The sequence below is a fragment of the Mobula hypostoma genome, chromosome 28 (assembly GCF_963921235.1).
Source record: "Mobula hypostoma chromosome 28, sMobHyp1.1, whole genome shotgun sequence".
Taxonomy (NCBI): Eukaryota; Metazoa; Chordata; class Chondrichthyes; order Myliobatiformes; family Myliobatidae; genus Mobula; species Mobula hypostoma.
This window is the reverse complement of record NC_086124.1, coordinates 2,458,184-2,470,736: the sequence shown is the minus strand read 5'-3', so window position 1 is coordinate 2,470,736 and position 12,553 is coordinate 2,458,184. Positions and strand designations below refer to the sequence as shown.

The 12,553-nt window shown below is 44.8% G+C and overlaps 1 protein-coding gene across 1 annotated transcript in view; it reads left to right on the top strand.

Annotated features, from left to right (window-relative positions):
• Window positions 1-1,288: 1,288 nt before the first annotated feature.
• LOC134339177 (uncharacterized) overlaps window positions 1,289-12,553 on the top strand; it is a 38,898-nt gene continuing 27,633 nt past the window's right edge. The window contains exons 1-2 of the mRNA XM_063035564.1: window positions 1,289-1,628; window positions 3,246-3,372. Coding sequence (XP_062891634.1) covers window positions 1,565-1,628; window positions 3,246-3,372 — 191 coding nt within the window. The 5' untranslated portion in view covers window positions 1,289-1,564. The remainder of the gene's footprint in view (window positions 1,629-3,245; window positions 3,373-12,553) is intronic.

Here is a 12,553-nt window from a genome sequence, read left to right as displayed (position 1 = left end):
GTGAAAATATGCCTTATTTCAGGAGAAAGGTGAAAGGCAGGTTACCGGCACCTTAAAACCAGTTGCTTTGGGTGGATGGGGTTCATCAACCATGGCTGGCAACTCATCTAGGAGAAGGAAAACTCTGATTTCAAACCTCTGCTGACTTGCGGCACGGGGAAGGCTTCAGAAATAAACCCAGAGGGAAAAGTCCGGAACAGGAGTCCCTAAGGCTGTCCTACATTGAGTTCAAAGCTGACTGACAACTCCTGTGATACTGCTGGTGTCAAATTTTATCAGTCTCTGCTGTTCCAGATGTGTGGAGAGAGGGAGCTTGCTACATGGGCAACAGCTTGCTCTCCATATTGTCCTGCCCTTGTGTGTCCTCCGAGAGGACCACATCCTTGCCAGGGTTTGGAGGCTTGCCTACTTCAATGACCCAAAGAGTTATGTTGGCTGGAGTCAGGGCTTTATCCTTTGGCTCTTGGTAGGGTCACCCATGCCAAACAGGTCAAAGGGTAGAGGTCAGACTAAGAGTGGTCCACCGATCCTCCAGGTTTGGTGGTTCAGCTCTTGTCTAACAACCCTGACTGGTAGGACAAAACTGTTACGGAAACAGCAATGAAGAATCCTTCTACATCTGAGTGTGACGGTATTCCTGAGTCTCCACCCGGGACTTGTATAACTGACGTAGTGAAAACCGAGAGGAAGCTACTGGCGTGATGAGGGAAGCCCTGAACACCACCAGAGATGGAGGACCTTCATTACGGCCCTGTGCACTGCAGGCACCCAGCACTCTCTGCGTGGAAAACTTGCCCCTCATATCTCCTTTGAAATTACCCCCTCTCACCTTAAATGCATGCCCTCTGGTATTCAACCCTGGGAAAAAGATATTGTCTGTCAACTCTAACTATGTCTCTCATAGTCTTATAAACTTTTAGCAGATCTCCCCTCAAGTCTATCCAATCTCTCATTCAAGTACTTTCCCTCTAATCAAGGCACTATCCTCGTAAACCTCTTCTGTGTCCTCTCCAAAGCCTCAACACCCTTCCTATAATAGGCTGACCAGAACTGTGTGCAATACTCCAGATTTAGCCTAACTGGAGTCTTCTGAATCTCCAACATAACTTCCTGGTTTTTGAACTCAGTGCCTCAACTAATAAAGGTGTTGCCTAGAACCAGATGCACCTCCTCAGCAAAAGGCGAATTCTTGTAGAAGGAAGTATTTGCTTTAATTATACCTCTGCCCCACCTTTCTGAATCACGTTTGCCATTGCCAAGTAATCTTTGTCCAGGTAACTTCATGAATGTAATCGGACCAGTAATTAAATCAGACAAAGGAATGTAGGATCCTGCAAACAAACCTCCTGTCCCTTAACCAGGAAATCTGGCTGATCAGTACGTGCATATCCTTCAGAGGAGCATTTTCTATCACAGATAATCCGTATGTGGCTCGATATAAATGGGAATACGTTTACTAATGCTGAAGACTTGTTCCTTTCTCTGACTACGAAAGCCAGGGGCTGCCTGACACCCAGACACGACCTCCAACTTGCAGTTTTAAAGGGAATTCTTGTCTGATAGTATGAGTGAACGAAGCTGCAGAATGTGGCTCAGCTGGGTCCTGGTTCTAATCGCTGCTTCTGTTGGTGAGTACTTCAGAACAGATGAGTTTTAACTTTCTTACTTAGTTTTAGATTTTTTTTTACTTTAACTTGTGCAGTTTTTCCACGTCTTATTAATCTTTTGATAAATCGACAATGTGAAAAGATACAACTGAAAAAAATCAATTTAAAAGCCAAGGTTTACAAAGTTTCTGCCAACTATTAGTTCAAGGGCAGATCAACACGAGGGAGCAGTCTTTCCATGAAAGAATATATTGAGGGCTATAGGTATCCCGAGGTAATTCCTATAGCGAGGATGCGTTCGGCACAGCTTTGTGGGCCGAAGGGCCTGTATTGTGCTTTAGGCTTTCTATGTTTCTAACATATGTGGCATCTGCTTATCGTTCCTCTACAGAATGATATGGAATGATATGATAATGATATTGATATGGAATCAATTTATTAAATTGCTGTTGAAGTGTAACAATTCTGTGAAGGATTTCAGGCCAAAATGTTGACTGTTCATTCTGCTCCATAGATACTGCCTGACCTTTGAGTTCCTCCAGCAATTTGTGTGTGTTACTCAAAATTTCCAGCATCTAAAGAATCTCTTGCGTTGAAGAATATGCAAATCTTTGTTGCTGCTGCCATCAGTCGAAGTCTTGATCTAAATTTAGTTTTCAGTGAGGTCCTTGATCTGCCTTATCTCCTACATCTTCAATATTAATAATTACAACAAGAGTCAATCTTGGAATGGTTGTTCTTTGGAACTCACCTCCACAGTCTAAAAGCTTGGATTTGAACCCCCTTGGATACAGAGACCAAAGCACCTCATGTTTCACATACAAATTCTCCTGAATGTCAGTCCAAGGCCTCCTCTACTGCCATGATGAGGCCACACTCAGGTTGGGGCAACCCTTATATTCCATCTGGGTCGCCTCCAATCTGATGGCATGAACGTCGATTTCTCGTACTTCCAGTAATTGCCCCATCCCCACTCCTTATTCCTGTTTTCCTCTCTCACCTCATCTTACCTGTCCATCACCTCCCTCCAGTGCTCCTCCCCCTTCCCTTTCTTCCATGGTTTTTTACCTTCTCCTGTCAGCTTCCCCCTTCTCCAGCCCTTTATCTCTTTCACCAATCGACTTCCCAGCTCTTCACTTCACCCCTCCCCCTCTTCCGGTTTCACCTGTCCTCTATCATCTTGTACTTCTTCCTCCTCTTCCCCCCCCCTCACACCTTCTCCCCTTCCTTCCGGTCCTGGTGAAGGGTTTCGGACCGAAATGTCAACTGCTTACTCATTTCCATGGATGCTGCCCGACCTGCCGAGTTCCTCCAGCATTTTGCATGTGTTGCTCTGGATTTCCCCCATCTGCACACTTCCTCGTGTTTGTGATCTTCCTTTCCTATCCTGCCTGGATTTCAACTTGCACAGGGGTCAATTGGAAATTGGTGGTGGGAGTGTGGGGAGTGGGTTGTAAGTGATGAGGTTGTGGTATGGTGTGGGACTAAGCTGATAACTGAGATCTTTGCAACCTTGAAATGTGCCTTCTGCTCAGAATTCACCACTGAGCTCGAGGGAGAATAAATCTGAAACCCTTCAGCGTTCCATAATCAAAATCTGCAGAATTGTATGTCATTTAAACTATTTTCCATTTTTAGGTTCCTTTGCTCTGATGGAGTTGCCCAGACCAATTCAAGTGCAGATTAACTCCAGTAACTTCAAGTACGTGCTCCACTGGATACCTGGAGGACCTGAAGATTCCACGTACATTGTTGAGTACCAGATGTATGTCCTTTTCATAAATCTACTTTTAATAATGGGAGCGTCCTAAAATGCCTCAGCGAATGTTGCTGATAGGGAGCTGTAGAGTCAGCTGAACCAACACTTGGTCAAAGCTACTACAGCACAACCGTCCCTGGTTCGGTTCCTGCCGCTGTCTGTAAAGAGTTGATATGTTCTCTCTGTGTGACTGTGTGGGTTTCCTGTGGGTGCTCCGTTTTTCTCCCATATTCCAAACTAACCATGTGTGGGTTAATAAGTTAATTGGTCACAGGGGTGTAATTGGGCCCTTGAATCAGAAGGGCCTGTATTGAAAAAAACAAGTGCCTGAAAGGAGAGTGAGATAGGGAGGGCTAGGGAGGACATTCCTCAGCATGGAGCCTTGGCTGCTGAAGGGAAGACTGCTAATGGAGGGGCAAACTTTGGAGTTAGTCAGCAGATCAGAATTGGTGTGCAGACCACAGGGATTGGCTGTTTTGGAGAAGAAAGATCTGGCAAGAGGTAATGATGGTCAGGAGACCGGAACTGGTATGTAGACCTCAGAGGATGATTGTTCTGGAGGAGGTTAAAGATCTTGCAAGGGGCAGTAATGGTCAGGAAATCAGAATTGGAGCATAAACCTTAGAGATAGTTGCGTTGGAGGAGGTTAAATATCTGTCAATGATGGGTATGAACGACTTTATTTTTAAAATCAAGGCCCTTTTATAAATGACTTGGATGAAGAAGTGGGAGGGTGGATTGGTAAGTTTTCAGCTGCCACAGAGGGTGGTGGTTTTGTGCACAGTGTGGAGGCTTGCCCTTCCTGAAAGACCCCAGGCTGCCCTTTCTGAAGGACCCTCAAAGCAGGATCTCGAGGACATTGAAGCACACTGGGCCTCTCTGAAGACCACCATCCGTGATACGTAAAAACATCACTGGACACAAAACCAGGAAAAACAAAGATTGGTTTGATGAAAATGACAATGAAATGGAAGAGCTAATCGACAACAAAAGGGAAGCTTTCTGTGCCTGGCAAAAGGACATCAACCGCAAGGCAAAAAGAGAAGCCCACTCTGAAGCTAAGGCCGAGTTCCAGAATAGAGTATTGGAAATAAAAAATCACTGGTGGACTGAAAGGGCCCCAGAAATACAGTAGCCTGCTGATTCTGGTGATATCAGGCGTTCCTTTATTGTCACTAAGGCAGTGTACGGCCCAAATGACTGTGGTCTAAACTCTCTTCGCTCCAAAGATGGACAACGGCTGCTAAAGGACAATGATGCCATCAATTCTTGATAGAAGGAACACTTTCAGTAGCTACTGAATTGTAACACCACCATTCACATTGAAGTCATCGACCCACTCCTATAATGATCTATGAAGGAGGACATGAATAAGCCTCTACTACCAAAGAGGTGAGGGCAATTGGCAAGAAACTGAGGAACACCAAGGGCACCGGCCTGATGGAATTCCAGCAGAAACCCTCAAGGAAGGTAGCACAGAACTTTTAAATCATATTCATCATCTGCTTGTCAAAATCTGGGACCAGGAGAAGATTCCTGCTGACTCAGAGACACCCTGGTTGTCATACTCTTCAAAAAGGGTGACAAAGCTGAGTGCGGAAATTATAGAGGCATCTGCCCCCCTGTCTACAACAGGAAAGGTACTCACCCCAATTTTATGTGACCAGCTTTCACCTCCGGTGGAAGATCGCCTTCCTGAGACTCAGTGTGGCTTCTGTCCAGCCAGGAGAACATCTGGCATGATTTTTACAGTGCACCAATTGCAGAAGAAAGCCTGGGAACAAAATCTCCCACTCTATATGGCCTTCATAGACCTTACAAAAGCATTTGACCTTTGGCAGGTACTGTCCAAAATCGGGTGCCTGCAGAAAGACCTCCTACAAATGAAGCCAGATTCTCCATAGGACAGATGAGGGGTCTTTAACCTTAACAGATTCAAGGCAAAGAGCAAGGTGCCAACTACTTCCATCACGGAGCTCCAATATGCAGACAACAATGCCACCATAGCTCACTCTGAGAAGGATCTGCAGTGCATCATGAATGCTTTGGGCAGAGCATACAAGCTGCTGGGACTTGATCTAAACAAGAAAACCCAAGTTCTGCACAAAGCCACTCCAGATCAAGTTCCTAAACCTCCAACCATCCAAGTTGACCACATCCCTCTTGAGAAAGCTGATCAGTTCTCATATCCTGGCAGCCTTCTTTCTTCAAGAGCCAACACTGACCTTGAAATAAACCACAGAACAGGCTGTGCAAGTGGAGCTTTTGCCAGGCTGAGAAAGATCGGGATATCAAGACCAACACTGAGCTTCTGGTCTATAAAGGTAAAGTCGTCCCCTCCTTGCTACATAGAGCAGAGTCATGGACACCATACAGCAGGCACATAAAATACATAAAAACTTACCATCAAGGATGCCTCTGAAAGATTCTGAGAGTTAGCTGGAAGGACAGGTGCAGTAACTCCAGCATCCTGGAGGAAACTAACATTAACTCCATAGCCACATTTGTGATTCAACATCCATATGCCTGACTCCCAGCTCGTTAAACAATTCCTGTTCGGCCAACTCAACGATGGAAAGTGCACTCCAGGAGGGCAGAAAAAGCAATTTGAAGACAATATCAAGTCTACCTGAGGAAGTGCCACATCAACCTGAATGGATGGGAGAAATTAGCACCGGATAGGAAAAGCTGGAGAAGGACTGTCTATGAGGGGACCGCATTGCTCGAAGAATACCTCCACTGTGCCACTGACACTAAGCTGCTTCAACGTAAGGAGAGACTGGGAAAGGCCCAACCAGATACGTCCGCCACCACTTCAATGTCTTTGCCAACACTGCATTAGGACTTGTGGATCGCGGATTGGCCTCTTCAGTCATCTCAAGAGCCACAAGTGACCAGATCAGCCACCAGGAGAAGAATCATACTCAACTATGAGTGGTTGCTGGTGATGATGCAGTGTGGAGAGTTGTCATAGGTTATGAATAGATACAATGCAGAGCTCGGCTGAGAAGTGGAGGATGTAGTTCAATCTGGAAAAGTGATTCACTTTGGAAGGTCGAACTTGAAGGCAGAGTACATGCTTAATTGCAGAATTCTTAGCAGCATGGAGGAACTTGGGGTCCACGTCCATACATCCCTCAAAGTTGCTGCACAAGTGGATAGGCTGGTTAAGAAGGCCTATCATGTGTTGGCCTTCATTAGTCATGGGAATGAGTTCAAGATAGACAAGGTTATGTTGCATAGAACTCTGGTCAGACCACCCTTGGAGTATTGTGTTCAGTTCTGGTTGCCTCATTATAAGGAGGATGTGAAAGCTTTAGAGAAGGTGCAGAGGAGATTTACCAGGATGCTGCCTGGATTAGAGAGCGTGTCTTATGAGGAAAGGTCGAGTGAGCTAGGGCTTTTCACTTTTAAAAGAAAGAAGGATGCAAGGAGACTTGATAAAATGGTAAGAGGCATGGATAGAGTGGACAGCCAGAGACTTTTTCCCAGGGTGGAAATAGATAATACAGGGGGCATAATTTTAAGGTGATTGGGGGAAACTAAGGCAGGATGTCAGAGGTGGTTTTTTCACACAGGGAGTGGTGGGATGGTGGAACATATTGCCAGGGGTGGTGGGTGGGGGTAGATATACGTATTAGGGACATTTAAGTGATTCTTAGATAGGTACATGGTAAAATGGAGTGCTGTGTGGGAGGGAAGAGTTAGATTGATCTTGGAGTAGATTAGAAGTTGTATTTGCATAAGTTGTATAAGACATTAGTGAGACCTAATTTGGAGTATTGCATGCAGTTTCGGTTACCTATCTACAGGGAAGATGTAATTAGGTTGAAAGAGTACAGAGAAAATTTACAGGGATGTTGCCAGGTCTGGAGGACCTGAGTTATAAGGAAAGATTGAATAGGTTAGGACTTTGGTCCTTGCAATGTATAGATGATTGAGAAGAGATTTGATAGAGGTATACAAAATTATGAGGGGTATAGATAGTGTAAATGCAAGCAGGGTTTTTCCACCGCGGTTGGGTGAGACTACAACTAGAGATCATGGGGTAAGGGTGAAAGATGAAAAGTTTATGGGGGACATGAAGGGAAACTACTTCACTCAGAGGGTCTTGAGAGTGTGGAACGAGTAATTCAAAGTTTAAGAGAAGATTAGATAGGTAGGGGTATGGAGGGCTATGGTCCCAGTACAGGTTGACGGGAGTAGGCAGTTTAAATGGATCAGCATTGGCTTGATGGGCCAAAAGGCCTGTTCCTGAGCTGTGGTGTACTATTCAGATAGCCTGGAGACACAAGAGACTAAAAGGGCCGGAATCTGGAGCAACACACAATTGAAAGGAGGAACTCAATGGGCCAAGCAGCATTTGAGGAGAGAAAAGAATTGTCAAGGCAGGGTTTCCACCCAAAATGTCGACAATTCCTTTCCCCCCAAAGACACTGCTTATCGTGCCGAGCTCCTCCAGCAGGATGTTTGTTGCTGAGAGTGGAGTTCGGGCTCTGACAATGGCTGGCGACGGAGCTGCTAACTGGGGCATGGAGTTTGGGGCTAAGGAAAATGGCTTTGATTTTCCCAGTTCTTATTTGAATTTATTTAAATCTTTAAATATTTAAATAAAGAAGTTTCTGTGCATCTTCTACCAGACGCTGAGATCTTGTAGCATAAAGACTGAAAGTAGATAGACGACGGTGTGTGTGTGTGTGTGTGTGTGTGTGTGTGTGTGTGTGTGTGTGTGTGTGTGTGTGTGTGTGTGTGTGCCCTTAACTCCTGGTGGAGTCGTCGGGGTGCCGTCATGACAGGCTTTTTGAATCGATCTGTTTTTTGGTGATTGCTCATTGTACGGCGTGTCTTGGGCATCTGAAACTTGGCGGAGCCCATCCCTCTCCAGGTTTTTTTTTACGAGGTCAAGTTGCTAGCTCAACACAACCCAAGGGCTGAGTGTCGGATGGAGAGCGTGCAAGGGAGCCGGTCGGATTCGAACTCAGGACCTCTTGCCCTGAAGTCCAGCGCTGATGCCACTATGCCACCAGTCGGCAGTGGCCATAGTTAAATAAGGTGATCAAGTTCACCACAGAATGTGAATATGAGAGATTCTGCACTTGCTGGAAATCTCAAGCAACACACATAAAATGCTGGGTTATCTCAGCAGGGGAGTTTGGGGGTTGATGTTCTTGTCGCCATCAGCACAATTCGTTGTTATTCCCCATGGTGGTGGGGTGTGGGTGTTGATGGTTTTTTTTGATGGTCTTCTTTGTTCCATGGCTATCTGGAGAAGATGAATCTCAGAGTTGTATACTGCTTGCATACTTTTGTAGTGCACTTGGCTTGCCCACACGTTCATGTAGAGGAATCAGCTTTCAGCCCCGCCAAACAGGGTATTCAAGTTTGGATGGATGCTGTGTAACGTACTCCAGTACAAACCCACAACACAAAATATCAGACAGTACACAATATGTGATAAAATGATTACACTTTATATCTCTTACTTTGCTATGTGGTTAGTAGAGAAACAAAATATAAAAGAAAAAGGCACCGCTTTTATTAAATAGTTTGTGCACAAAGATCGTTGGAGCTCACGCCTCAGGTGTTCCTCCATAGACGACCTCCGCCAAAATGTCGCCGACCTCCGGACCCTCGAATTCCCGTATACACCGTCTGGTGATCACCAAGCGCTCTCCGCACTCGTCCTTCCTCTTCACTCCCCTCGACCGAAAAACCCCGCAAAAAGCCCCGGCTCCCAGACATACAAGAAAAAAAAACATGTCTCCCATTGGTTAGTTACCCGTTATCTGTAGTCATAACCCAAACATCGCAGCTACAGAGAAACCACTACGTCAGCGGTTAACATTACAGAGAAGCCATAACTTTAGCCTTCGCGGTTAACATTACAGGGAAATGCTACACTTTGATAATGAATGTACTTTGAAGCTTGAAGGTCATGCAGCATCTATGGAGGGGAACAAACTGTCCCATACAACCATTAAACATAGGAGCAGAATTAGGCCATTTGGCCCATCAAGTCTGTTCTGCCATTCCATCACGGCTGATTTATTATCCCTCTAAATCCCATTCTCCTGTCTTCTCCCCGTAACCTTTGACGCCCTTACTAATCAAGAACCTATCATCCTCCGCTTTAAATATACTCAATGACTTGGCTTCCACAGCTGTCTGTGACAATTAATTTCACAGATTCACTATCCTTTGGTAAATAACTTCCTCTTCAAGTATCCAGTCCTGATGAAGGGTTTCAACTCAAAACATCGACTGTTCCTTTCCCTCAGTAAATGTTGCCCAACCTGTTGAGTTCCTCCGGTATTTTGTGTGTGTTGCTCAAGATTTCCAGCATCTGAGGAATCTCTTGTGTCAGCAGTGCTTAGTTCCAAGTCAGGTATCTTTCAGCAGGAATTGAGTCCTTCACATTAGTCAACTATACAAAGTTCAAAGTAAATTTATTATCAGAGCATAATGCTAAGATTCATTTTCTTGCAGGCGTACTTGATAAATCCAAAGTAGAATAATAACCATAACAGAATTAATGAAAATCCCACCAACTTGGACGTTCAACCCAGTGTGCAGAAGACAGAAAACTGTGCAAATACAAGAAAAAAAAAAGAAATAATGATAATAATAATAATAGATAAATAAGGATATGCAACCCTGAGATTCATTTTCTAGTGAGCATACTGAATAAATCTGTAACAGAGTGATAACTGTAACTGAATCAATGAAAGGCTGCAGACACGAGGAAATCTGCAGATGTTGGAAATTCAAGCAACACACACAAAATGCTGGTGAACGCAGCAGGCCAGGCAACATCTATAGGAAGAGGTACAGTCGACGTTTCGGGCCGAGTCCCTTCGTCAGGACTAACTGAAAGAAGAGCTAGTAAGAGATTTGAAAGTGGGAGGGGGGGGGGATCCAAAATGATAGGAGAAGACAGGAGGGGAAAGGGATGGAGCCAAGACCTGGAAAGATGATTGGCAAAAGGGATACAAGGCTGGAGAAGGGAGAGGAACATGGGATGGGAGGCCTAGGGAGAAAGAAAGGGGAAGCGGGGGAAGCCCAGAGGATGGGCAAGGAGTTATAGTGAGAGGGCCAGAGGGAGAAAAAAGAGAGAGAGAAAAAGGAGAAAAAATATATATATTTATTTAATATATTTTATATATATATTATTTCCCCCCCCCTTTTTTCCCCTCTCTCTTTTCTCCCCCTCTGTCCCTCTCACTATAACTCCTTGCCTGCTCTCCACCCTCCGGGCTGCCCTCCCCCCTTCTCTCTCTCCCCAGGCTTCCCGTCCCATAATCCTCTCCCTTCTCCAGCCTGGTATCCCTTTTGCCAATCATCTTTCCAGCTCTTAGATCCACCCCTCCCCTCCTGTCTTCTCCCATCATTTCGGATCTCCTCCTCCTACTCCCACTTTCAAATCTCTTACTAGCTCTTCCTTCCGTTAGTCCTGACGAAGGGACTCGGCCCGAAACATCGACTGTACCTCTTCCTAGAGATGCTGCCTGGCCTGCTGTGTTCACCAATGATAGACCGCACTAACTTGGGCATTCAACCAGTGTGCAAAAGACAACAAACTGTGTAATTAGAACAAGAAAGAAATAATAACAATAATTAAATAAGCAATAAATATTGAGAACGTGAGATGAAGAGTCCTCGAAAGAGAGTCCATAGTTTGTGGGAACAGTTCAATGATGGCAGAAGTGAAGTTGAGTGAAAGAGCCTGACATTGCTGCTCATGCCAGCTGGCGGTGCTGGCAGTTGATGGTATTGTGCACGTACATACACACCCACTAATGTTTGCCACTGGTAATGATCGCTTTAAGTTCAATTCCTCTAAACTCTCAGCTTCAGAGTTTTGTTTAGATCTGTTTTAAGCAGTGAAACAGCTTCAGTTGCTCGACTGGCAGCTCTCCAGCGCTTCCTGTTCACATATCCGTACCCAGAAGAAACCCAAAGCCATTACCCTAAAAGGAAGTATATCTCTTGTTTTGTCCTATGTTTTGTAAAGTTGTCGTCTCATTTTATCAAGTCAATCCAAATCCAGCTGCCGATTGTTTACTTTTCACTGGAATTATTCAATAATTTCCCTGCAAAAGGCGTATATATTTTTTTCTTAATGGTGAGCATTACAGCAAGATGTCCTGTAGAGCCTGCAAAATACCGGCATTCAGTTTCACTTGCAAATTGACTGATGACTTTGTGTTGACCTTGCCTCATAGTTCAAACAGTTTTTATTGTATTCAGTTCAAAGGGCTGAATAAGTGATTTGTTCATCACTCGAAACTGGATCGTTGCCAGTAAGTATATTAGCCTTTTTAATGGCCGTCTCTGAACTAGCCTAGTCATTGATATGTTTGTCTAGATAGACACATATAACTATAAGATCATAAGACATAGGAGCAGAATTAGGCCATTTGGCCCATTGAGGCTGCTTCGTCATTTCATCGTGGCTGATCAATTTCCCTCTCAGTCCCAGTTTCTCGCTTTCTACCTGTATCCCTTCATACCCTGACTAATCAAGAATCTATCAACCTTTGCTTTAAATATACCTACTGATTTGACTGCCACAGCCGCCTGCGGCAGTGAATTTCAGATTCACCACTCACTGGCTAAAGAAATTCCTCCTCATCTCTGTTCTAAATGGATGTCCCTCTATTCTGAGACTCTAACGCCTGGTCCTAGACTCTCCCACCAAAGGAAACATCCTCTGCACATCCACCCTATTGAGACCTTTCAACGTTCGATAGGCTTCAATGAGGTCACCCCTCACTCTTCTGAATTCCAGTGAGTACAGGCCCAGAACCACCAAACGCGCCTCATATAAGTCTTTCAATCCCGGAATCATTTTCGTGAACCTCCTTTGAACCCTCTCCAATGTCAGCACATCCTTTCTTAGATAAAGGGCCCAAAACTGCTCACTATACTCCAGGTGAGGCTTTGCCACTGCCTTATAAAGCCTCAACAGTACACCCTTGCTTTTTAAAGATCATTGCTAATGAAAACCTATCACTAGAACAAGTCTACCATGCTACAAAATGCTACAAGTCTACAAAACACCTAAAATAAGTAAAATACGAATACAGTGAACTGTAACCTCCTAATCAAAACATGGCATCATAGGTGGAGAGTGAAAGCCTGCCGTTGTTTGTTGGGGTTCAGGTGTTCTCTCAAAGCTGCTGTGTCG